We start from the raw sequence: 27,403 nt of genomic DNA, 5'->3' as shown, positions 1-27,403 counted from the left end.
CATCATCAGTTAAGACCAAATTAATTCACTGTGGACTTCCTAATAAAGTCTGAACAATTCTAAAGGAGCAAGACTAATTTCCGTAACAAATCAATATAGTTCTAAAGAGTTAGTCCAGAACTGTGAGCCCAGTGATGAAGCAGTCAAGGCAAAAGATAGTTTCAAGGTAACAAATAAGAATTTGTATTAAGCATAATCGTACCTTCCCAAGACGTCCTTGCAGTTAGGACAGGTACACGCAACTCGGCGGAGCCGTTTTCCTGGTTGATACTGCTGGTCACTTCCATCCTCATCCAGGTTCACAGATACTTGTGATAACTCACTGGAACCAAGGACTGATGCATTTCCCACATTAGTCACTGTAGAAGATTGTGATGCTAGTTGCCAGGATTCGGAATCATCCTCCTCTTCTTTTATTTGAATATCTGGAATAAGTAAGGCCATGTTCAATCTCACCTATGTATTTTCAAGACAACAAAAGTTCTTTTAATAAACTTTCATCAATCAATATCCCATTAAAATGTGGACACTTTATTCAATAGTTCTTATTTTGAAAAATTATTGGCAGACATTGAGCCTTTCAATGTAATTAAATCTGACATATTGTCATGAAATTCATGAAATCAACTTAATTGCAAGTATTTGGACACAAAAGAAAACTAATCTTCTGTTGCAACTATACAAACAAGATTGAGCTTGACATCTAAGATTGTCATCTCCCACTTTCAGCAAATGACTGCACTCAATTTGGTAATGTTACCTATACTCTTAGTGCAATAATCAAGCAACTTAAATTCATGCCTGAATAATGCATCGTACATGAAGATCTCAAAACAGATTCAAACATATTTAGTGCTGGAAATTAGGGGGAAAAAAGCAGAAATGCTTGAAATACAAGTTAGTCAGCATCTGTCGAAAGAAAATTTGTTAACATATCAGAACGGTGACTGCTGGAGTTTTTGAAATAAATGTTGATACAAATACTGACAAAAGGGACAGGATAAATGATGAAAGGATGGATGGCAGAAGAAATAAAGAGCTGAATAATGAACAAGAGGTATTGGGAGGTATAAATAGCAGATGTATACACAACTGAAACTACAGGCAAAATTATGAGCATTAGAAATGTGATAGTAATGGTGAATCTGGAAGGCTATAATATGCCTCATCTTAGAACAAGGTGCTGTTTCTTTAAGGCTTTATAAGGAGTTGAAAACATCTTGGAACAGTACTGTACTGAACTGAAAGAACTTGTAATCACTCCCTTATTTGGCATTTGGTTTTTGCCAATGGTGATTGATTGATTGATTGATTGATTGAGATATGGTGCTGAAAAGACCCTTCCTGCTCTTTGAGCCACACCACCCAGCGATCCCCAATCTAATCTTGGCCTCATCACAGGACAATTTACAATGACCAATTGACCTACCAACCTTTGGACTGGACTGTGGGAGGAAACTGGAGCACTGATTAAACCAGAAAGTCACGTGAGAACGTGCAAACTCCTTATAGGCAGTGGAGGGAATTGAACCCAGGTCACCTGTACTGTAAAGCATTGTGCGAACCATTACGTTACCGTCCACTCCATTACAGTTTGTAGTGTGTGCAATGTATTAAACAGAAAGGTGCAAATGCCTGTTTGATCCTTAAATAAAAGTTCAAGTTCCTAGATAGTAAGAAAGGTGGCGGCAAAAGTGCAGCTATAGTATACCCTTTGATTACACGTGTTGGTGGCGTAGATGTTAATAGAAATTAGCAAAGCAAAGCATCCCGGAGGAAATGGTCTTTTAAAATTGTTGGAAGTGTATGGGAAAGACAGTTTGCTGCTAGGCAATAGACAATAGTTGCAGGAGTAGGCCATTCAGCCCTTTGAGCCAGCACCACCATTCACTGTGATCATGGCTGATCATCCACAATCAGTACTGTTCCTGCCTTCTCCCCATATCCCTTCACTCCGCTATCATTAAGAGCTCTATCTAACTCTTTCTTGAAAGCATCCAGAGAATTGGCCTCCACTGCCTTCTGAGGCAGAGCATTCCACACATCCACAACTCTCTGGGTGAAAAAGTTTTTCCTCAACTCCGTTCTAAATGGCCTACCCCTTATTCTCAAATTGTGGCCTCTGGTTCTGGACTCCCCCAACATTGGGAACATGTTTCCTGCCTCTAGCGTGCCCAATCCCTGAATAATCTTATATGTTTCAATCAGGTCCCCTCTCACCCGTCTAAATTCCAGTGTATACAAGCCCAGTCGCTCCAATCTTTCAACATATGACAGACCCGCCATCCCAGGAATTAACCTTGTGAACCTCCGCTGCACTCCCTCAATAGCAAGAATATCCTTCCTCAAATTTGGAGACCAAAACTATACACAATACTCCAGGTGTGGTCTCACCAAGGCCCTGTACAACTGCAGAAGGATCTCTTTGCTCCTATACTCAACTCCCCTTGTTATGAAGGCCAACATGCCATTAGCTTTCTTCACTGCCTGCTGTACCTGCATGCTTACTTTCAGTGACTGATGAACAAGGACACCAAGATCTCGTTGTACTTCCCCTTTTCCAACTGAGCCTCAAGCTCATCCGCTTTATTTCTTATACTTCGTGCATTCATATATAATACAGGTTTCTCCCGCCATCCAAAGGTAGAGCATTCCTATGAAACAGTTCGTAAGCCGGAATGTCTTAAAGTGAAGAAGCAATTACCATTTATTTATATGGGAAAAGTTTGTGAGCGTTCACAGACCCAAAAATAACCTACCAAATCATGCCAAATAACACATAAAACCTAAAATAACAGTAACATATAGTAAAAGCAGGAATGATATGATAAATACACAGCTTATATAAAGTAGAAATATTTTTCCACAATCATTGCCTGAACTGTTCTCTGTAGCGGAAATCTCACGCAAGCACTGTCGACAAAAACACGGCGCAAGCGCTCTCCAGTAACCTTTAAGCTATGAAGCTGCCAAATTATACCAAATAACACGTAAAAATACACAGCCTACATAAAATAGAAATAATGTATGTACAGTGCAGTATCACTTAAGGGAATCGGGAAGACAGCGAGCACACTGATGGTGGTGTGTCAAACTGAGTCGGAGTTTGGGTGGTGCAGTGGCCCCCACCCTCCAGGCAGCGAACCGATATCGATCTGCAAAGCATGCAGGGCTGCAGCGGTAGCCGGGAGGCACACAGCACATCTTTAAGAAAAAAGCCGAAATAAACAAGCTAATTAATTAGGTGCCGCTCTGCACGTAATTGTCAGCCCAGATCAGAGGCGACACAATCGACAATCGCCTCTGATCTGGGCTGACACTTACGTGCCGAGCGGCACCTAATTAATTAGCTTGTTTATTTTGGCTTTTTTCTTAAAGATGTGGTGGGTGCCTCCCGGCTACTGCTGCATTCTCCACGAATCGGTATCTGTCCGCGGCCTGGGGGATAAGGTGGTGGGACACTGGGGTGTCATCTCATCGTCGTCTGTTTCCTTTAGGGCAAGCAGGTCATCTTCTTCTATCTCTGCCTGCCTCCATGTCGAAGGTCGAGGTTCGTCGTCTGATGTGGAAGGCTTGCTTGACTGCTGAGCCTCGCACATTTTTCTATCATATAGTTCTTTGTAAGGACTCAAACCATCTTGCAAATATGCACTAAACCGTACTTTATCATTACTCATTCGGTTTCAATTGTTATCCTTTCCTCTTCCAATTGCATCAGCTCTTCATCTATCAGTTCTTGGTCATGGGATGCCAAAACCTCTTCAACATCATCTTCGTCAGCTTCCACAAGCCAAAATCACTTTGTCCTTACTTCGTTCACCACGATCGAAACGCTTAATTATGTCTAGTTTTACGCTAAGTGTAACACCCTTACAAGCTGTTTCAGGCTTTTCCAATTCCTTAGAACTCATCTTGCAAACCGCTACTCACAGCACGTGTTTAAGCAATGCCCGGCGAGAATGCAGTTCCGAATCCGAGGGAGAGCGGCTGTTCAGGGCGCGCGCTGCCTTTCTTCATAACAGTGAAAACACCTTCTGTTAGTGAAAACAGGGAACTAATGTAGGTCTTTCGTAACAGTGAGGTTTCGTAAAGCGAACGTTCGAAAAGCGGGGGACACCTGTACTTTTAATTCATTACTCCCCTCACCTTTCACATCGATTCCTATTGCCATACTCTCCGATCCTTTCCTGAGCTTTCTGCCCCGTTAATTCTGTTGTCTTTCTTAACTTTCCTGATTCTCTTTCCCTTTAACTCTATCCTTATATTTCCTCTCCTCCCCGCCACTATATAGTCTAAACACACCCGTGTAGCAGTGGCAAACCTGCTTGCCAGAATGCTGGTCCCCCGCCTGTTAAGGTGCAACCCGTCCCATTTGTATAATTCATCTTTAGCCCAAAACAGATCACCCAGTGGTCCAAGAATCTAAATCCCTGCCTCCCGCACCAGCTCCTGAGCCACACATTCAGATCCCCTATCTCCCTGTTCCTGCCCTCACTAGCACGAGGAACTGGAAGCAAACCGGAGATAACCACCCTGGAGGTCCTGCTTTTCAGCCTTCTTCTGAGTTCTCTGAAGTCACGCTGCAGAATTCCTTTCCTCCTCTTCTCGATGTCATTTGTGCCAACATGTACTACTACTTCTGGCTGTTCACCTTCACCCTTGAGGATGCTCTGCAATTGGTCCGTGACGTCCTTGATCCTGGCACCAGGGAGGCAATACACCATCCTGCCTGTTGCCGCAGAAACCCCTTTCTGTACCTCTCACTATGGAGTCCCCTACTATCACGGTTCTGCCTGACGTCTGTCTCCTTGGCTTTGCTTCAGCGCCAATTTTTGACTCGCAGACCTGTCCGCCTCTTAGACTGGCAATGACTTCTGTCCCGACAACTTCCAAGAGGGTGAACCTGTTTTCAAGAAGTACATCCCCCGGGGTATCCCGTACTCCAAGCCTCCATCCCTTCCTCATCGTCGCCCCCCCTTCTATCTTCCGGTGTCTTCGATGTAACGATCTCGCTGTAGGTCCTGTCCAGAAAACTCCCGCTTTCCCGAACCTGAGGTCATCCAGTTGCTTCTCCAATGACCTTGAACATCACATCAGAAACTCATGACATTTCTACTTGGTGGTAGAACTGGAGTACAGATACACCATCTAATACACATTGCTAAGGTATGATGAAATACAGTGGGAAGGGTATCAGTATGGTACTAATGAATAGTATACACTAATCAAGTGGCTCACTTTCATTATCAATTTTATGTCTTTGAAATAAAACAAAAATAGCTAAAATTTTATATGCTTTTTTTTCTTCATCATATCACCAAGAGTTATCTTAAACCATATATTTGAAAAAGTAACAAGCAGGATAGACAAACCAGAATCAGTTGATGTCTATTTGGACTTTCAGAAGGCCTTAGACAAGATGCCACACATGAGGCTGCTTAACAAACGAAGAGCCCATGGTATTACAGGAAAGATTCTAGCATGGATAATGCAATGGCTGATTAGGAGGTGGCAAAGAATTTCTGGTTGGCTGCCAGTGACTAGTGATGTTCAACAGGGGTCTGTGTTAGGACCGATTCTTTTATATTATATGTCAATGATTTGGAAGATGGAATTGACAGCTTTGTTGCAAAGTTTGCAAACGATATAAAGAAAGGTGGAGAGTTAGGTAGTTTTGAGGAAGTAAAGAGGCTATTGAAAGACTTAGACAGATTTAAAAAAATGGGCAAAGAAAATACAGTGTCCAGAAGTGTATGGTCTTTGGTAGAAGAAATGAAAGGGCTAGCTATTTTCTAAATGGAGAGAAAATACAAAAAAACTGATGCACAAAGGGACTTGGGAGTCCTTGTACAGGATTCCCTAAAGGTTAATTTCCAGGTTGAGTCTGTGGTGAGGAAGGCAAATGCAACGTTAGCATTCATTTCAAGAGGACTAAAATATAAAAGGAAGGATATAATGTTGAGACTTTATAAAGCACTGATGAGGCCTCACTTGGAGTAATGAGAGCAGTTTTGGGCCCTTTATCTTAGAAAGGAGGTGCTTAAACTAGAGAGGGTTCAAAAATTGTTCGCAAAAATGATTCCAGGATTGAATGGCTTGTCATATGAAGAGTGTTTGACGACTCTGGGCCTGTATTCACTAGAATTCAGAAGAATAAAGGGTGACCTAATTGAAACCGATTAAATGGTGAAAGGCCCTGATAGAATGGTTGTGGAGAGGATGTTTCTCAAAACCAGAGGACACAGCCTCAGAATGGAAGGGCATTCTTTCAGAATGGAGATGAGGAATTTCTTTAGTTTCTTTAGTTTAATTTCTTTAGCGGTGAATCTGTGGAATTCTTTGCCACAGGCAGCTGTGGAGGCCAAGTCTTTATGTATATTTAAGGCAGAGGTTGATAGATTCTTGACTGTACAGGGAGAAGGCTGGTAATTAGGGCTGAGAGGAAAACTGGATCAGCCATGATGAAATGGCAGAGCAGACTCAATTAGTCAAATGGCCTAATTCTGCTCCTATGTCTTATGGTCTTATTTGCACTCTTGCCTAACTATTACTCATTCCTGTGTCTGATAAGCCTCATTGTTGTTGTATCTTGGAAGTTAACTACCCTGTCCTGTTTATGGCAAGTTATTTAGTATTACAACTTTCACTCCACCAACAGCTAAATGCAGCAAGTGCAGCTATACACGAATAATAGCAGTTTATTCATTTGTGTACAAATACCAAATTAACCTACAATTTAATAAGTTACAGTATTCAAAGTATTAATGAAAAATCTTGAGTGGATTTTATAAAGCAAATATAATGTGTCATCCAATCAAATTAGAATTTAAGATATATTTTGTATCAGGAATGCTAAAAAAAAGTTATAAAATACATTGATAATAACAAATAAGCCAGAATGCAATATATAACGGAGATGGCCAGATTTAAAAAAAAAACCTCTCTGATACACTTAGTCCTAATTAAAGGCCTTGATCTTAAAATCATGGTGTCTGGAAATAATCCTCACTAGTTTAAATATGGAACATTTTATGAACAAATGTAGGCTATGTGATTAACAGGAGTTACAGCGGATAGCTGGACAAACTGAAAACCAACACCACAGAGCAGGATTAGAAATACCAAAATTGTCGTACCTGAAACTAAAGTCTAGCAGAAATCTCATGTAGTACAAGAATTGTGCTAACAAGCTAAAATGTTCTTTCCCAATATGAGAACATTTACTGAGTCTTACTCTAGCTTCATAATACATGCCAAAATAGATAAACCATCAGCTTTAAGAAAAAGAATCAGTTGCATTCGCACAAATTATTATTTTTTATTTGGGACGCAGGCATCGCTGCCAATGACAGCATTTATTTCCCAAAAATAATTGCCTTTGAGAAGTTGGTGGTGTCACTACCACACATTAATGGTGATTTTTATCCTTCTGCTAAAAGTATTCCCTCAAAGCTGTTGGGTTGAGTTTAGAGTTCAGACAAAGCAAAATCTGCCACTTAGTACCCTATTTCACAACAAGAAATCATTATTCAAGAGAGAAAATACCCAACCCAAATGATTACACAGGTTTACAAATAAACGAAAATAGCCAGTATCTGCAACCAAGACTATCAGAAACCAAAGCACAACAAATAAATTCCTCCCCCAAAAAAGTGGAAACTAGATACAACATCTTCACTGGAATAATTTTTTTCATTTTATTCCAACTGTGCAGGACAATAGACAAGTTTCTGGGACAGTAAAAGTATCAACTCCATATAATAGAAAGGAATAATTTCCACAAATTATTAACCATAACTAGTTAAGATAGCATCCTCGAATGACTACAATGGTCAAATAATGTGAACTGAACATGTGATGACCAAACTAAACTCATATGACCAATTAAGACTGACACCCACACTGAATAAAGATAGTGGGCCTTTCAAATCAAGTTGGAACTGGTATAATCCTATAGAAAAATCAAATCAGAAATCAGCCACTACCATTAAATGCAATTTTAGTTGAAGTAACCTTTCAAATTTGATATCTGGTCTGAAAAATCATTCTAGCAATCTGAACTCCTATAACCCAGAGAAAAAATGTGACAGATGTAATGTTAATTCTTTTGCTCTGTCTTGTTAAAGTAACTGCCTTGTACAACCACCAATTAAGGGACTGGGTGAAACCCAATTCATAATACCCCAGCATAAATTTAACATGAAGCCCAAGTATTACATGATGTATATTTGGTAGCATTCTCACCAAACCATGATGCAAGAGTTTCAAACACACATTAATACAAAAACTTAAAACTAACATCTCACTCGAACATTCCAAAAGACATGATCAGCAAGGCATTATGCCTCACCAACATCACAAGATCATAGTTTTAAAATCCTATTATAAAAATAAAACATTTTTGCAATTTTACAATTATCATGCGCAATTTGGTTGCCATGTTTGACCATAGTTACATTCCAGTACCTCACTGCTCAGAAAATAAAGCAAGCTTCTGAAAGGCACAATGCAAATGATAACAAGTCCATATTCCATTAGCAAAGAGGTATAAATGCTATGACTGTGAAAGGGAATATGAGAGCAAATTGATATTTACTTGCAAACACTATTCTTCAAACCTTCCAGCAGCTGAAATGATACAAACCTATCATTTGCCACGATGCTTACAAGAATCTATTCCTTTATTAAGTGACATTAACCCATGAATTGTTGCATGTCATTACCAGTTTGTTACTTGCAGGCACTTCTTCCAAACATCTAAGGTTCTTAATCAGGCCATAAATTCAATATTAACATTTTATTATGCAGCCATATCAGAATTAGGAATAGTGAATATTTTAACAATTTCAAAAAATGTATGTTTGGAAGTGATCTAATGCAGCCAATGATTCTATTCAAAGAATGTAGCTAGCCTTTCATGAAAGACAGTCAATCTTTCTGGCATCCAGGTTACTTAGCCTTAAGTCTGGGATAGGAAGTGTACAAAAATTAATCATCTGTCAATAAATATAGGCAGGGAAAAGATACATATCACAGTGCCTGTAATATTGTGGTTTCATCTGAGAGACTCTACGACCCCAAAACATAAGAAGAAATAGGCCATTCAGCCCATCAAATCTGCTCTGGCATTTCATCATGGATGGCCCATTTCCCTCTCAACCCCATTCTCCTGCCTTCACTCTGTAACCTCCACACCCTGACAAATCAAGAACCGCTCAACCTCCACCTTAAATACACCCAATGACCTGGCCTCCACAGCCGCCAGTGCAAACGAATTTCACGGATTCATCACCATCTGGCCCTAGACTTTCCCGCCAAAGAAACATCCTCTGCACTTCCATTCTATCTAGGCCTTTCAACATTTGATAGGTTTCAATGAAATACACCCTCATTCTTCTAACTTCCAGCAAGTAAAGGCCAAATGACATCAAACGCTCCTCATACAATAAGCCTTTCATTCCTGAAATCATTCTCGTGAACCTCTGAACCCACTCCAATGTCAGCACATCCTCTCTTAAACTAGGGGCCCCAAAACAGCTCACAATACTCCAACTGAGGCTTCACCAGTACCTTATAAAGTGTCAGCACCACATCCTTGTTTTTATATTCTAGCCCTCTCAAAATTAATGCTAACATTGTATTTGCCTTCCTTATCCCAAACTCAACCTGCAAATGAACCTTTAGGTAATCCTGTACAAGGACTCCCAAGTCCCTTTGAACCTCAGATTTTTGAATTTTCTCCGTTTAGAAACCAATCTTTGCTTTTATTCCTTCTACCAAAGTGCATGACCATATACATACCGACACTGTATTCCATTTGCCACTTCTTTGACAATGCTAACCTGTCCACGTCCTTCGGCAGCCTCACTGCTTCCTCAACAGCATCTGCACCTCCAGCTATCTTCATATCATCCACAAACTTTGCCACAATTCCTTCATTGACATACAATGTGAAAAAACAAGGTCTCAGCATTGCTTAGTCACAGGCAACCAATCAGCCAATGCTCTATCCAGACTAGTAACACTCTTGTAAATACCATGGGCTCTCAATTTGTTAAGCAGCCACATGTGCAGCACCTTGTCAAAGGCCTTCTGGATATCCAACGACACAACATCCACCAATTCTCCTTTGTCTATCCTGCTTGTTACTTCCTCAAAGGATTCCAACAGATTTGTCAGGCAAGAGTTTCCTTTCAGGAAACCATGCTGACTTTGGCCTATTTTACCATGCGCCTCTACGCACCCTGAAACCTCATCCTTAACAATCGACTCCAACATCTTTCCAATCACTGAGGTCACAGCAAGTGGCCTATAATTTCCTTTCTTCCACCTCCCCTCTTGAAGTGGTGTGACATTTGCAATTTTCCAGTCCTCCGGAACTATACCAGAATCAGTCTTGAAAGATTATTACTAATGCCTCCACAATTGCTTCAGCTGCCTCTTTTAGAACCTTGGGGTGTATACCATCTGGTCTAGGTGACTTATCTGCTTTCAGACCCTTTAGTTTCCCAAGCACCTTCTCCCTAGTAATAGCAACTGCACTCACTTCTGCCCTGACACTCTCGAACTTCCAGCATACCACAAATATCATCCACAGTGAAGAATGCAAAATACTTATGCTTTTTCCTGTCTCTCATTCCTACCTCCAATGTAATCGTTCAGCTGTCCAATATTTACTCTTGCTTTTTTTAAATCCTTTATATCTTGATAAAACTTATGGTAAACTTCGATATGGATGGCAAACTTACCTTCATACTTCATTGTTCCCTCCTCAAGGCTTTTTAAAATGACCATTCAGGTTTTAAAGAGTTTCCCAATCCTCTAGCTTTCCACAAATTTTTGCTATTATATACCCTTTCTTTTGTTTTACATTGGCTTTGACTTCCCGTCAGCAACAGCTGTGTCATCCTGCCTTTAGACTATTTCCTCTTCTTTGGGTTGTATCTATCCTGCACCTTCCAAACTGTTTCCAAAAACTCCAGTCATTGTTGCTCTTCTGTCCTCCCAGCAAGTGCCCTTTCCAGTCAACTTTGGCCAACTCCACTCTCATACCTCTGTCATTCCCTTTATTCCACTGTAATACCAATACAACTGACTTTAGCTTCTTCTCAAATTGCAGGGTGAAGTCTAACATATTATGATAGCAGAAAGCAGGATCTTCCAGTGGCCACACATTTTAATTCCACGCCCCATTCCCATTCTGAAATGTCTATCCACGGCCTCCTCTACTGTCAAGATGAAGCCACACTCAGGTTGGAGGAACAACACCTTATATTCCGTCTGGGTAGCCTCCAACCTGATGGCATGAACATTGACTTCTCAAACTTCCGCTAATGCCCCACCTCCCCCCCCCCGTACCCCATCTGTTATTTATTTGTTTTTTTTCTCTCTTTTTCTCCCTCTGTCCCTCACTATATTCCTTGCCCATCCTCTGGGCTTCCCCCCTCCCCCTTTCTTTCTCCCTAGGCCTCCCGTCCCATGATCCTCTCATATCCCTTTTGCCAATCAACTTTCCAGCTCTTAGCTCCATCCCTCCTCCTCCTGTCTTCTATCATTTCGGATCTCCCCCTCCCACTTTCAAATCTCTTACTATCTCTTCTTTCAGTAGTCCTGACGAAGGGTCTCAGCCCGAAACGTCAACTGTACCTCTTCCTATAGATGCTGCCTGGTCTGCTGCGTTCACCAGCACTTTTTATGCGTTACTTGAATTTCCAGCATCTGTAGATTTCCTCGTGACTGCCTCTTAGGGGTTCCTTTACCTGAAGCTTCCTAATCAAATCTAGTTCATTACAAAACACTCAATCCAGAATTGCCCTTTCCCTCGTGGATTCAACCACAAACTGCTCTAAAATGCTATCGCGTAGTCATTCTACAAATTCTCTCTTGGGATCCAGCACCAATGTGATTTACCAGGGCTACCTGTATACTGAAACCCCCCTTTTGACAAGTTCATCTCTTTGAAATTTGTAGCTCATATCCTGGCTCCTGTTTGGAGGCCTGTATATAAATCCATCAAGGTCTTTATACCCTTGCAGTTTCTTAACTCAACCCATAAGGATTCACCTCTTTCTAAGGATTCAATTTCATATATACTTTTAACCAAAAGAGCCACACAACCCTCTCTGCCTACCTGCCTGTCCATTTGATAAGAAGTGTACCATTGGATGTTAAACATGGACAATGGTCAAAATTACAGACATGTTAAATTACATAGGTTACCATCTAGTTTATTAAAATGTTATTTCTTAATGAAGTAAATTAGCAGCAGCTTGAAATGGAGGGCACAGTATTTTAGAGAATTCTTATCTAAAAAGGGAGAAGTGCAGAAATCTAATTAAGCTTGAATATGAATTTTAAGATCACTGCTTCTCATAGGGAACATTTAAGTTCAAGCACCATCGTTTTAAATGTTACTGCAAAATCAAATGTTCTTTATTCTATTGTTCACAAGTTTGAAGTTCAATTTCTTCATGCTTCCAAAATGTGAGTTTCACTGGATTCTACTAGGTAGTCAAAATGCCAAAGACCAATTAGTAAATTTGTCAGGGTGGTGTGAAAAATCTTTTATCAGCTACGTGTGGAAGTTTAGAAATGCACTGTGGAAGCTATTACTCAGAATGATGCAAAATTAGGAAGAGAGGCTATCCATCAATATTTCTCAAAAGATCAGATGAAAACAGGTCTACTGTTTCAGATCAAGAACCCTGCAAAGGAACCAAGGCAGGGTCAGTGACCTAAACATTCCGTTTCACTCACCAAGAAATGCTACCGGATCTGCTGAGTATGACCAGCAATCTGTTTGTAGTAATAAATTCCATCACACTTAAATCAAAAGTTAAAAATATGGAAGCATTTTGGCTTTGCAATTTAGCCTCCTTTTTAAGAGTTGTGCATCACTGATTTAGACAATGCTAGACAGAGTTTTAAACACTGACATTAGTTTATGAGAAAGGATCTAGTGCTTTCCTGGCACATATGACTGATAAACTCTTCTTGGGCTTCCAGCTGGTTATAGATATCGATTATAGCTGAAGTTTCGCTGACAAACTCCACCATCCCTGATGAAGATGGTGGAGTTAGTCATCAAAATGTCAGTTACAATCGATACCTGGACCCGACTGGAAGCCAAAGAAGGAAATAGACAGTTTGTGACATTTTATTGCCTACTGTTTTTGTCCTTCTAGTGGAAAGGGACACAGATTTGGAAGAAACAGCTAAAGAACCAATGGCAAGTAACTGAAGTGTGTTAGCTTGTGGAATAAATTCCTAATATTATGCACCGCTACTGAAGGAAGTATAAGCTTAAGGTGGTCCTGGGTAGTCCACTTTATCCTGGATGATAGCAAGTGTTGAAGGTACACTCTTGAGCGATGAAGAGTATTCTCTAACTCCTGAACTTGTGCCTTTTAGTGGTGGAATGCATAAAAGTTGACAAATTCTTTACAAGCACCCTGCAATGCAAGTTCAAAGTGGCTTTGAACAATAATCCCTAACAATTTCCAAATGAAAGCCACAAGATAAGCACACAGAAATATGACAGATTACCAGGCTAAGAAATACAAGTCAGTCTTGGTGCTCAAGTCCAATGAAATACACATCTTCCATAACCACCACCCTCTCCCATCCCCACCCCCCATGCCATGTCCACATCTCAGAATTGAAAAAGACCCAAGGTTCTCCATTCTTTTATTTAGTTTTAAAGCTACTTCATAAAATAATCTCCATACACATACTGAAAACCAAATAAAACAAAGAACATAAGTGAAGCAGGGATGCTTTTATTAGAAACATAAAATATGCATGCACCACTTGGAAGATAAACATGACAGCCCATCTCTAACGGCCCCATGAGTTGTTGAAGTTGGCTCCTTGAACTTCCACATCCATTGTGATATTACTCACCCAGCATATCAGGAAAGGATTTCTAGAATTGTCACCAAGGCAAACTGAAAGATTATTTATTACTATATTTTCAAGTTAGATGGCAACATGTAATCTAACTACAAAATCAGTTCCAAAGCACCTACTGCTTGTGTAGTCAGAGCCAGAGTTATACAGCATATAAACTACTCCTTTGGTAATTAAAAACTTCATTTGCAGCACCTTCCCCTTTAGCACTAACACCTTGATGTACAAGTTTGAAAGGGACTTGTCAAGCTTCTGTTTGATGTGTGGTATACATCATTAGAGGCAGTGGTGGAATCAGATACAATTATTAAGTTTAAAGTTCAAAGTAAATCTGTTATTGAAGTGCACTTATGTCACCATTTACTACCTTGAGATACATTTTCTTGTGGGCATTCAAGAAATACCCAGGAAAACAAAGAAATACAATAGAACCAATGAAAAACTACAGAGGCTGACAAATATCTTTGAGCCAACAGCCAAAGTATTGCCTGGTCTTACAGCCTTTAATACATCCAATGTTCCTTGTTTATTTATCTTTTGGAGTGAATTGAATTGGCTTTCAGGAGGAAGCAGGCAGTTCATCTCAACACCACTATTTGGAAGATGAGGTTGCAAATGCTTCAATTGTGTCTTTAGATTCACTGAATCCATACTCAGTAAGGATGGGAATGCTCTTGAAGCTCACCATGCTGGTTACTTTTAATTTTCCTTTGTAGCTGAATGTGACCATACTTCAGAACTTTGATCTGATTTTTAGGTTTTCAGAATCACATAGCTCTATGCACAATACTAGACAAAACTCGACAGTGTGGCCTCATGTTACAATTGTAACAGGACTTCCCATTTCCAAACTCTAATCCCCTAACTGCAGGCTAATATGCTACTTACCTTTTCAATTAATTGTTGGACTACGTGAAAGAATCAGTAGACCAAGGGTAGATTTTTTGATCATTCCACTGGTTAGGATTTACAGTCTGGGGAAAAAACTCAACCATCCTTCGCTATGATAACTGATCTTCAATTCACATAAACACATTCACCCCGACCCCCCCCCCCACCCCCGAACATCATGATGCACTTTCATTATTTATTTTCATAATTTTTATTTATAAATGTACCCATGTGTTTTGCAGCCTGCTTTGAGGGGCTGCATTAAGAGAAAAGTCCAAAGTCACCTGCTCACTTGTCAAGAAACGCAAGCTGTAAGAAGTATTTGGATTTACTTTTTCCACAAGTTCCAAGAGTGTGAATTTTATTCTGTACCTCAAATTTTTATGAATTACTTAAAGATAAAATTCTGTAATCTAAACAGCAGTAATGTAAGGGTTATCTTATCTTTTTTAAACACTAATAATTAATAATCACTGAGTGCCAGACAACTGAAAACTAAAAGAAAATAACTGCCTGCTCTGTGCTGCAATGTTCTATGTTTTTATATAGAAGAATAAAGGACAACAGGAGCAGGAATAGGTCTCCTGGTCCCGCAAACCTGAGCCAACATTCAAATATAACACTGGATAAAGATTTTGGGCTGCTGATCATTAAAATTATCATGACATTTCCCCATCATTAACTATTTTTTTTAGAATCGCCTACATTTGTCATTTCAATTCATAATTCAAGTCAATTAAGATGTCGGCCACAATTTAAGTTTTTCTCTCTTGTCCAGGCATGCCTGGGCGTGCTTTGGGTTGCCAGCATGACCAATAATGGTGCTGTCCATCCTTCAATACCAATCGGCCATGCAACACATGAGAGAAAACTACCAACATTTGTAAGTCTTGTTGAAACACAAACAGTACAGCAACTACAACTGGAACAACTATGGTGATCTGAAAGTAGTAGTGCTGTTACTAGGAATGCAGCTCGGATACACCACATACCGTGATTCCATTTGCAAATGGGCCAATCGTGCTAAAGAATCTCATTACTTTAAAAACCACTGGACACACAACAGTGCACCTTAACAACTTCACCATTGTTTTGGGAGATTTTAACAAGGCCAGTCTGAAAAAAAAAAATCACTAAGCAATTACCATCACCAGATCACTTGCAGTACCAGAGGAAACACACTGGACCGTTGCTACACCACCATCAAGAATGCCTACCGTTCTATTCCACACCCTCACTTCGGGAAGTCTGATCACCTGGCTGTACTTCTACTCCCTGAGTAGAGGCAGAGACTGAAGACTGCAGGACCAGCAGTGAGCGCCAAGAAGGTATGGACAAGGGAAGCACAGGAACGGCTACAGGACTGCTTTGAATCAGTGGACTGGACTGTATTCATGGATTTATCTTTGAATCTGGATGAGTATGCTGCAGTTGTTACCGACTTCATTAAAACCTATGTGGATGAGTATGTGCCTACAAAGACTTACCGTACATTCCCAAACCAAAAGCCGTGGATGAACCAGGAGGTACGTCGCCTGGTGAAGGCTAGATCTGTGGCATTCAAGTCTAGCAACCCAGGCCTGTACCAGAAAACCAGGTATGATTTGCAGAGGGCTATTTCAAGGGCGAAGAGACAATTTCAAACAAGGTTGGAGGTACTATCAAATGCACGGCAACTCTGGCAGGGTCTGCAAGACATTACTTCCTGCAAAGTGAAACCCAATAGTGTGAATGGCAATGATGCTTCACTACCAGATGAACTCAACACCTCTATGCACGCTTTGAAAGGGAGAACACAACTACAGCTGTGAAGATCCCTGCTGCACCTGAGGACCCTGTGATCTCTGTCTCGGAGGCCAATGTTAGACTGTCTTTAAAGAGAGTGAACCCTCACAAGGCAGAAGGTCCCGATGGAGTACCTGGTAAAGCTCTGAAAACCTATGCCAACCAACCAGCATGTATTCAAGGACATTTTCAACCTCTCACTGCTACAGGCAGAAGTTCTCACTTGCTTCAAAAAGGCAACAATCATACCAGTGCCTAAGAAGAATAATAATGTGGGCTGCCTTAATGACTATCGCCCGGTAGCACTCAGATTGACAGTGATAAAATGCTTTGAGAGGCTGGTTATGACTACACTGAACTCCTGCCTCAGCAAGAACCTGGACCCATTGCAATTTGCCTATCGCCACAATAGGTCAACAGAAGACACAATCTCAATGACTCTCCACATGGCTTTAGACCACCTAGACAACACAAATGTCAGGATGCCGTTCATTGAATATAGCTCAGCATTTAATACCATCATTCCCACAATCCTGATTGAGAAGTTGCAGATCCTGGGCCTCTGTACCTCCCTCTGCAATTGGATACTCCACTTCCTAACCAGAAGACCACTACCTGTGCAGATTGGTGCTAACATATTCTCCTCGCTGACGATTAACACTGGCGCACCTCAGAGGTATGTACTTAGTCCACTGCTCTACTCTCTGTATACACGTGACTGTGGCTAGGCATAGCTCAAATAACATCTAAATAACAACACTACATTGCCTAATCTCAAACAATAACAAGATGGCCTACAGGGAAGAAGTCATCTCTCTGAAAGTGGTGTCAAGAAAACAACCTCTCCCTCAATGCGCAAAAACAAAGGAGCTGACTATGGATTACAGGAGGAATTAGAGACAGGCAAACCGCTATTGCCATCAATGAATCTGAGGTTGAGAGGGTACACAGCTGTAAATTCCGCAGCACCCACATCACAGAGGACGTCACATGGTCTGTACATACCAGCTGTGTGGAGAAAAAGCCACAACAGCACCTTTCACCTCAGACGGTTGAGGAAGTTTGGTATGGGCCCCCAAATCCTAAGAACTTTCTACAGAGGCAAAATTGAGAGCATCCTGACTGGCTGCATTACTGACTCTTATGAGAACTGTACCTCCCTTAACCGCAGGACTCTGCAGAGAGTGGTGCGGACAGCCCAGCACACCTGTAACTGTGAACTTCCCATGATTCAGGACATTTACAAAGACAGGTGTGTAAAAAGGGCCCGCAGGATCACTGGGGACCTGAGACACCCCAACCACAATCTATGCCAGCTGCTACCATCCGGGAAACGGTACCACAGCATAAAAGCCAGGACCAACAGTCTCCGGAACAGCTTCTTCCACCAGGCCATCAGACTGATTAACTCACACTGATTTGAGTGCATTCTCTGTTACACTGAGTGTTCTATTTATTATAAATTACTATGATTGCACATTTAGATGGAGACATATGTGAAGGATGTACGAAATAAAGTCAATTCAAAATTCAGGAGAAGGAATCTAATATTTCAGACAAATGTTTCCAGGAATAACTGAAACCAAGATTAAGGCAGGCATTTTTGTTGGTCCACAAATCAAACAGGTCATCAATGACAGGCAATTTAAAGAATTTCTAGTTGGACCAGAGAAAAAATCGCATGGAAGGTATTCAAGAATGTTGCAGAAATTTTTTTTGGTAACTACAGAGCACCAAGCTACATGCAGCAGGTTGATAACATGCTTCAAGCATGAAGTGCAACATGTCAATAAAGATTCATTTTCTGCATTCCCATTTAGACTTCTTCCCTGCCAAATCTTGGCGCCGTCAGTGATGAGCACAGTGAAAGGTTTCATCAGGACATTGCAGTCATAGAGAAATGGTATTTGGGCAACTGGCATCCATCAGTGCTGGCTGATTATTGTTGGACACTTAAGTGAGAAACCTTAGACACTGAGTACAAAAGAAAATCACCAACAAAACATTTTTATCTTAGTTGAACCATTCAAAGTGTCAGCACCATTATGCAAATAAACACATTATATTGAATAAAAGTTAATTTCTCATTTCTCCAAATTCCTAGGTGATACAAGTAGTCTGAAATTATACGTGTTCAGCTTCAAGCAGTCCATCATAAACACAAAATATTTCTGAGAAAGCAACACTTTTGGAAAAAAAAATTGCTGTCCAGTTTAATCATAGCTGATCTGTCCTGGCCTCCTATATGTCAGTTCCCTAGAACCTTTAATTTTCTGATCTTTCACAAATTTTCCTGCATCTCTAAATACCTCCAATGACTTATCTTTCACAACAGCCTTTGACAGAGGATTCCAGAGATGAACTACCCTAAAATTACCATGCATTTTATTCATCCTTCATCTTGTAATTATGCCCTCACATCCAAAATTCTCAAACCCGTCATCCCTCAGAATTTTACCAAGTATTACAAATTCCATTCCTCATTCTTCTAAACCCTAATCTAGACCTAATTTCTTCAGTCACCCATGTAGAGATTCTTAACAAAGGGGACCAAAACTACGCATGCACTGCAAGTGTGGCATCATCAGTATCTTATATAATTGTAACAATATTTCTCCATTTTCTAAACTTCAATCATCTTGCAATAAAGGCCAATTTGTCATTTGTTTTCCCAACATGCTGCACCTGCCTAACCTTTTGCAATTTATGCACAAGTTCACCTAGATCCCCCATTTGCAATCTTTTTCCATTTAGATTAAGAGTTATACTGCATGGAAACAGTTAGTTCAGTCCATCAAGTCACACAAAGTAGTGGGCACCCATCTGTATGAACATCTTCCAGCTCCAGGCAATAAAGGCTAAAATAGCCCCTTTCATATTTGTAGTACTTTCCACACATTAAACTTCATATTCAAGTTGACATCCACTCAACCAATTTATATCCTATTGTAGTCATAATATCCTCATTGCAAAATGTCCTCCCATATACTGTTACCCTATTTGCAAATTCAGATACCCTATGCTCTGCTCCCTTTTCCAGTCATCAGTACAATCAAATAATTGAAGACCAAGGACAGATCCGTGGGACACTCCATTTGTTACATCCATATAGCCTGAAAAACACCTTATTCTAACCTGGGTTGTTGCAGTGAAGTCAATTTCCAACCCATGCTAATACACTTCACCCAGTACCATGAGCTCTTAATTTGTGCATCAACCTGTTGTACCTTGGCAAGGACCTTTTGAAAATACCAATTCATCTACAGGTTCCTCTTTCAAATCTGCTTGTGTGTACACACACACACACACACACACACACACACACACACACACAAAATGCTGGAGGAACTCAGCAGGTCACACAGCACCTATGGAAATGAATAAACAGTTGAAGTTTTGGGCTGAGATGCTTCTTCAGGACAGGAAAGGAAAGAGGAAGAAGCTAGAATTATAAGGTGTGGCGGGGTGGGGGGGAGGGGAGGAGAGGAATATGACCAGAAAGCGATAGGTGAGGCCAGGTAGGTAGGAAAGTTAAAGAGCTGGAAAGGAAGGAACCGGAGAGCAGAGTGGACCATATGGAAAGGAAAGGAAGAGGGAACCCATGGGTAGGAGATAGGCGGGTGAGAAGTAAGAGGCCAGAATGGAGAGTAGAAGAGGGGAGGGGAAGGGGAAGGGGAGGGATTTTTTTTAAACCAGAAACTGCCATTAGGTTGGAAAGTACCCAGATGGAATACAAGGTGTTGCTCCTCCACCCTGAGGGTGGCCTCGTCTTGCACAAGAGGAGGCCATGGATCGACCGGTTGGAACAGGAATGGGAAATTGAATTAAAATATTTGGCCACCAGGAAGTTCCACTTTTGGTGACTGAGCTTGGGTGCTCCAAGAAGTGGTCCTCCAATTTATTATGGGTCTCACCAATGTAGAGGAGACCGCATCGGGAGCACTGAACACAATAGAGGACCCGAGCAGATTCGCAGGTGAAGTGTTGCCTCACCTGGAAGAACTATTTGGAGCCCTGAATGGAGATGAAGGAGAAGGTAAACCAGATGTAGCACTTTGGCCAGTGGCTGGGAGGGAAACCATAGGGAGGACGAATGGATAAAGGAATCACGAAGGGAGTGAGCACTGCGGAAAGCAGAGAGGAGGGAAGGAGGTAAAGATACAGTTAAAGTCAGTTTACATACACCTTAGCCAAATACATTTGAACTCAGTTTTTCACAGTTCCTGACATTTAATCCTAGAAAACATTCCCTGTCTTAGGTCAGTTAGGATCACTATTTTAAGAATGTGAAATGTCAGAATAATAGTAGAGAGAATGATTTATTTCAGCTTTTATTTCTTTCATCACTTTCCCAGTGGGTCAAAAGTTTACATACACTTTGTTAGTATTTGGTAGCATTGCCTTTAAATTGTTTAACTTGGGTCAAAGGTTTTGGGTAGCCTTCCACAAGCTTCTCATAGTAAGTTGCTGGAGTTTTGTTTCATTCCTCCAGACAGAACTAGTGTAACTGAGTCAGGTTTGTCGGCCTCCTTGCTCGCACACGCTTTTTCAGTTCTGCCCACAAATTTTCTATCAGACTGAGGTCAGAAAATTATGTCAAGTCTAGTTCATCCTTGGGAGCAATTTCCAAACGCCTGAAGGTACCACGTTCATCTGTACAAACAATAGTACGCAAATATAAACACCATGGGACCATGCAGCCATTATACTGCTCAGGAAGGAGACACATTCTGTCTCCTAGAGGTGAACGTACTTTGGCACGAAAAGTGCACATCAATCCCAGAACAGCAGCAAAGGACCTTGTAAAGATGCTGGAGGAAACATGTAGACAAGTATCTATATCCACAGTAAAATGAGTCCTATATTGACATAACCTGAAAGATTACTCAGCAAGGAAGAAGCCACTGCTCCAAAACTGCTATAAAAAAGCCACACTAGAGTTTGCAAGTGCTCATGGGGACAAAGATCTTACTTTTTGGAGAAATGTCCCCTAATCTGATGAAACAAAAATTGAACTGTTTGGCCATAATGACCATTGTTATGTTTGGAGGAAAAAGGGTGAGGCTTGCAAGCCAAAGAACCCCATCCCAACCGTGAAGCATGGGGGTGGCAGCATCATGTTGTGGGGGTGCTTGGCTGCAGGAGGGACTGGTGCACTTCACAAAATAGGCGGTATCATGAGGAAGGAAAATTATGTGGATATATTGAAGCAACATCTCAAGACATCAGCCAGGAAGTTAAAGCTCGGTCGCAAATGGGTCTTCCAAATGGACAATGACCCCAAGCATACCTTCAAAGTTGTAGCAAAATTGCTTAAGGACAACGAAGTTAAGGTATTGGAGTGGCCATCACAAAGCCCTGACCTCAATCTGATAGAAAATTTGTGGGCAGAACTGAAAAAGTGTGTGCGAGCAAGGAGGCCTACAAACCTGACTCAGTTACACCAGTTCTGTCTGGAGGAATGGAACAAAATTCCAGCAACTTACTGTGAGAAGCTTGTGGAAGGCTACCCAAAACATCTGACCCAAGTTACCAAATACTAACAAAGTGTATGTAAACTTTTGACCCACTGGGAAAGTGATGAAAGAAATAAAAGCTGAAATAAATCATTCTCTCTACTATTATTCTGACATTTCACATTCTTAAAATAGTGATTCTAACTGACCTAAGACAGGGAATGTTTTCTAGGATTAAATGTCAGGAATTGTGAAAAACTGAGTTTAAATGTATTTGGCTAAGGTGTATGTAAACTTCTGACTTCAACTATATGTTTGGTGATAAGATCCCATTGGAGACCGAATAAGTTGTGGGCAATGATGAGTTGGATGCGGGACTCATGGGGTGGAAGGCAAGACGTACAGTCACCCACTCTGACCTCCTCCCTTTCTGAACAAAGATATTTGAGGGTTTCTAATCCACAACATTTCCTGAAACACAATGACTTTTGATAAATACTAACTACTGACTTCCCCATCTCTGCAATCACTTTAAATACTTCATAGGTTGTCTATCACAGCCTGGCAACTTGCTTAGCTTCAATCCAGTTTTTTTTCCCCCCCAATACCATGCCCCCAAAGATATTATTACGAATTCTTCTACTTGGCTTAAAACTAGTCCATCAAATATCTTTGGGATACATGTTACGTTCTCCACCATGAAGACTGATACAGCGGATGGCAAGCATCACCTGCCATATCTTACCCGATCCCTTCATATCTCACAACATTCAGAGTGTGTTGAGGAATAACGGTAACTCTCCTCTGACCACCACTGTTGATCCTGATCCAGATGTTATGAGCCATTTTGAACATGCTTAAGTCAACATGTTGCTTGACTAACATAAAGAGTTTTCCCAAATTGGCACATCCTTGGAGCTGATTTGATGGGCTGAATGGTATAATTCTGCTCCTTATGTCCTATTAGTGTCAATAGGCTGGGTTTGTCTTTGTCCTGTCCTGGAGACGAGGGCAGATAATTCTGCCTGATCTGTCTACATATATTTGTAGTAAGCAATTTTTTGTTATGTCATTTAAAAGTAAAGTCAAAAGAGTAAACAAGATGATTCAGGCTTGGAGTCATAACTATTAAGATGATGTGAAAGCACACATTTGAGGAATTTGGAATAGTAGCTCAAAATTACTGATCCCTTTACAATTCTCTTTTTTTTTTTGGCAAATTAATTTAGCCCAAGTCTCCCAATTGGTGCTCCAAGATCTCCAAATGGGATCTAAATTTAGTATCTTTGGGGACTACATCTTGAGTTGCTCAGAACAGGACCTACATCAGGGGTCAGGGGTTCCCAACCCAGGGTCCACAGACACCTCTGTTAATAGTAGGGCTCCATGGCATAAAAAAGGCTGGGAATCCCTGACCTACGCTGTTCTTTGGGCAACAGTGGGTGTAAGAATAATTGACAGTTAATTTTGTGCATTCCAAAGACCGATGGTGCTTTTGAGGATGAAACAAAAAAAAAGGAAGCTGGAGCTATACACAGAGGATCCATAGGTAACATGGAATATTAAGCCAAGGATTTTTGGAAGTGGGTGGATGCAAATAATGTAGGAAGCCCAAGGTATTGCAGGAAAGATACTACCAGTGTGGATAGAGCATTGGCTGACTGGTAGAACGTAAAGAGTGGGAATAAAGGGAACCTTTTCTACTTGGATGCTGGTGATGTGGTGTTCCACCGGGGTTTATGCTGGGACTGCTTCTTTTTATGCTATTTGTAAATGACCTGGATGACTATTTTCTAAGTGGAAAGGAAATTCAAAAATCTGAGGTGCTTGGAAGTTGAGTCCTCGTGCAGGATTCCCAAAAGGTTAAGTTGCAGGTCTAGCATCAGAATGCACAGCCTCAGAATCGAGGGATGTCCTCTTAGAACAGAATGAGGAGAAATTTCTTGAGCCAGAGAGTAGTGAATCTGCAGAACTCGTTGCTACAGGTGGCTGTGGAGGCCAAGTCACTGGGTTTATTTAAGACAGAGGTTGATAAATTCTTCAATAGTCAGGGCACGAAGGGCTACAGGGAGAATGCGGGAGACTGGGGCTGAGAGAGAAAATGAATCAGCCATGATAAAATGGCAAAGGAGACTCAATGGGCCATATGGCCAAATTCTGCTCCTATACCTTACGGTCTTATGTTCAAACTGTCTGAACTTGAACATGAATTGCGGAGCAGGCAGGACAAAATGTTTGTAATGAATTTATAAAAAGGTAAAAAAAAATTTAATGCAAATAAAAATGTGGAGTGATGAGCCAGAAGTAAAAACATAAAAGGGGCTTTAGGCCCTGAAGCAACTGTAGTCATAATAGTGGAAGTGACTAAACCCTACAAATATGTTTAGCAAAAGTTCTGTCCAATGTCCTTTCTTAAAGAACATATTCTTTTCCCAACATCAATCCTTAAAGCATTTTAACATCCTAACTTACCTAATCTTACACATTCATGGAATTACCTATTTGGAGCAAGATATTACTTCAATATTCACTTTGTGTCTTTCCATGGAAGATATACAACCACCTTTCTTCAAAATATATTACTTCACACTCTTAATCAATTTGTACTTGCCACCTCTTAGATGGAAACAAGTTTGTTATAGTTCTTTTGAATGCAATTAAGCCTTTTTGTCACATACCTCAAGTCCCATAGTTGTGCTCACTATACCAAATCAGAATCCAAATTACTTAAATACAAAAAATATCTTGCACAGATCTTGGAGATACAACACTACCAACCTCTCTCCAAAGCAGGATCTCTTTAATTCAGCTTAAATAAGGTCATATTTATTCTCTCTCCCCCTCCATCCCCAAAACATGCAAAAACAAACCATGTCCAAATGATAAAAGATCAAAGAGAGATTTATTCAAACTCTATGGGATATGTGCAGAGAAAGGAGACGTTATCCTTTAATTAAAGTGTTCTTAAAATTAGAACTGCGTTAAGATGCAGATTGATAGGAAGACTGAAGCTAGAGTACCAAGACAAAAATGTACAATGCATTTTGATCATAGCAAAAAATGTTGCTGAGACATTGTCTATATTGATCTTTTAAAGCAAAGCTCTAAAATCCGATGGAAAGTGTCAGACAAAATGCTAATCAGACAACAAAAAAGAGGAAGTCTGCAGATGCTGGAAATCCATCCACCAGAAGAAGCAGGATCGCCCAGTGGCCACCCATTTTAATTCCACTTCCCATTTCGATATGTCCATCCATGGCCTCCTCCATTGCTGGATTAAGGCCACACTTAGGTTGGAGGAACAACACCTTATATTCCATTTGGGTAGCCTCCAACCTGATGGCATGAACATCGATTTCTCATTCCAGCAATGCCTTCAACCCCCCCCCCTTCATTTCCCATCCCCTCGTCCCTCTCTCATGTTACCTCCCTGCCCTGCCCATTGCCTCCCTCTGGTGTTTCAACCACCCCGCCCCTTCCTCCTTTCTTCCAAGGCCTTGTCTCTTTCACTAGTCAACTTCCTGGCTCTTTGCTTCATCCCTCCCCCTCCAAGTTTCACCTATTGCCTGGCGTTTCTCACCTCCCCCCACATTTCAAATCCAGTCCTCAGGTTTTTTTCTCCAGTCCTGCCAAAGAGTTTCAGCCCGAAACGTCGCCTGTACTTTTTTCCATAGATGCTGCTTGACCTGCTGAGTTCCTCCAGCATTTTGTGTATGATGCTGACAGACAGGTCTGCTTGGGATTTTTTTTAAAATTTACACTAACAGCAGTTTGTATTGAAATATTATTTAAAAGAAAGTGCAGTGACAGTCAATCTGGACTTTAGATAAGGTACTGACCACTTAGCATTGTAAAATAATTGTATCAGCATTTTGCCACTCTACTTACCTGCAAATGCACAACTTGATGAAAGACAACTCTCCACAACTTCAACTCTTTGCCTTCAGAAAGGCTTATTGGAGTATTGAATCCAAAAACAGCCCATTAGGATACATTAATCCACCAAAGTACAATGGGTTCCAGATTATCGCGACAGCCACTTATTTGGGACAACTTTCAAAGAACAAAAACTAATTGAGAAAATAGTCACAATTTCCTTCATTTATTTGGGACACTATGCTTCTTAAATTGGATGGAAGACCTTTGCTGAACAATTTCTAACTAGCATCAGTTGCATGCACTTGTGTGGCTATTAGACACTACGCCGCACTTGGAGTGGACAGATTTAAATAGCATCAATTGTGTGAGGTTATGTTCACAAAGTTGCGATTTTTGTCACTGATAGTTGGCGAGAAATAAACAGTGAGTTAATTTAGAACTGCTTTACTCATTGTGGTTTCACGCATTCAGGCTTGGAGATGCTAGAAATAGCTGGGAGTGAAAATAAAATTATTTCACTACTTCAACAAGTTAGAAATTACAAAGAATTTGAAGGATGCAATTGTCGAAAGTATCGTACGAAGGCAGTTCATTATTTGCACTCGATGCTTGCACTAATTTTGGTCATTTACAGTCAAAAGAACACAATAGCATACAGTGGACGACTTCCTCTGTCAATAACTATTAGGTACTAACACCATTTTTCAGTACTGAAGTAGCATTAATGTTCTAATTTGATCTGCATTTCATTTAAACACATAATTTGCTACTTAGGTAAACAGTAGATTCTACACCTTTTTAAGCTATTTCCATGAAACTTTGACTAACTTGGGGCAGCTACTTAATTAGTCCAAAATGTACCTGGACTTGATATGACCTTATTAACCAGAACCCACTGTATTTGAATTTTGGAGCAATTTTGCCTTCTCATGATCGTTTTAACATGAGATTTTATATACTGACAGCAACATTTTTGATTACTTTCTCTCTAACACCTATGCATTTTGCAAACATTTCCCCGTGCTAAAACTACAAAGGGAATTTTCCAAAAAAGATTTCAGACACATGGAGCACTTCTATGTAATGGTAACATCAAAAATTGACATTTTTTTATGTAACTAGATTAATTCATCTTATTATCCTTAAGACACATCAGTCTAATCCTCAATTCATTTTATACTTCACACCAGAATTGCCCCCACCCTAGGTAACACTGACATTTAATTTGTGGACAAATGTTTAGTTAGAACACATTGCACTTATATGAATAAAAATGCACATGGCAATGAACAAAATTAATGAACTCTTTCTCAAGGTTTGATAAGTTAATACACAGCCCCTTTCAAAATTCAAATCTAAAACTACAATGCAAAGAAAATTTTATGTTGGGTGTCATGCTAGGTCAAATATGAAGCTGTTTATAGAAATACTGACTGAAGATTTGAGAAATAAACAGGTGGCACAGTGAACAGAAACTCAAGTGT

The 27,403-nt window shown here is 40.5% G+C and overlaps 1 protein-coding gene across 3 annotated transcripts in view; it reads right to left on the bottom strand.

Moving 5' to 3' along the window:
- The window catches only part of sp3a (sp3a transcription factor), a 61,600-nt gene that overhangs the window by 15,756 nt on the left and 18,441 nt on the right, over window positions 1-27,403 (bottom strand). For all 3 annotated transcript variants that reach the window (XM_072261848.1, XM_072261849.1, XM_072261851.1), the window contains one exon: window positions 203-425. In XM_072261848.1, coding sequence (XP_072117949.1) covers window positions 203-425 — 223 coding nt within the window. The remainder of the gene's footprint in view (window positions 1-202; window positions 426-27,403) is intronic.

The sequence above is a fragment of the Mobula birostris genome, chromosome 6 (genome assembly GCF_030028105.1).
Source record: "Mobula birostris isolate sMobBir1 chromosome 6, sMobBir1.hap1, whole genome shotgun sequence".
NCBI classification, from domain to species: Eukaryota; Metazoa; Chordata; class Chondrichthyes; order Myliobatiformes; family Myliobatidae; genus Mobula; species Mobula birostris.
Note: the sequence above shows the minus strand (reverse complement) of the source record. Positions and strands in the feature narration are given on the sequence as shown.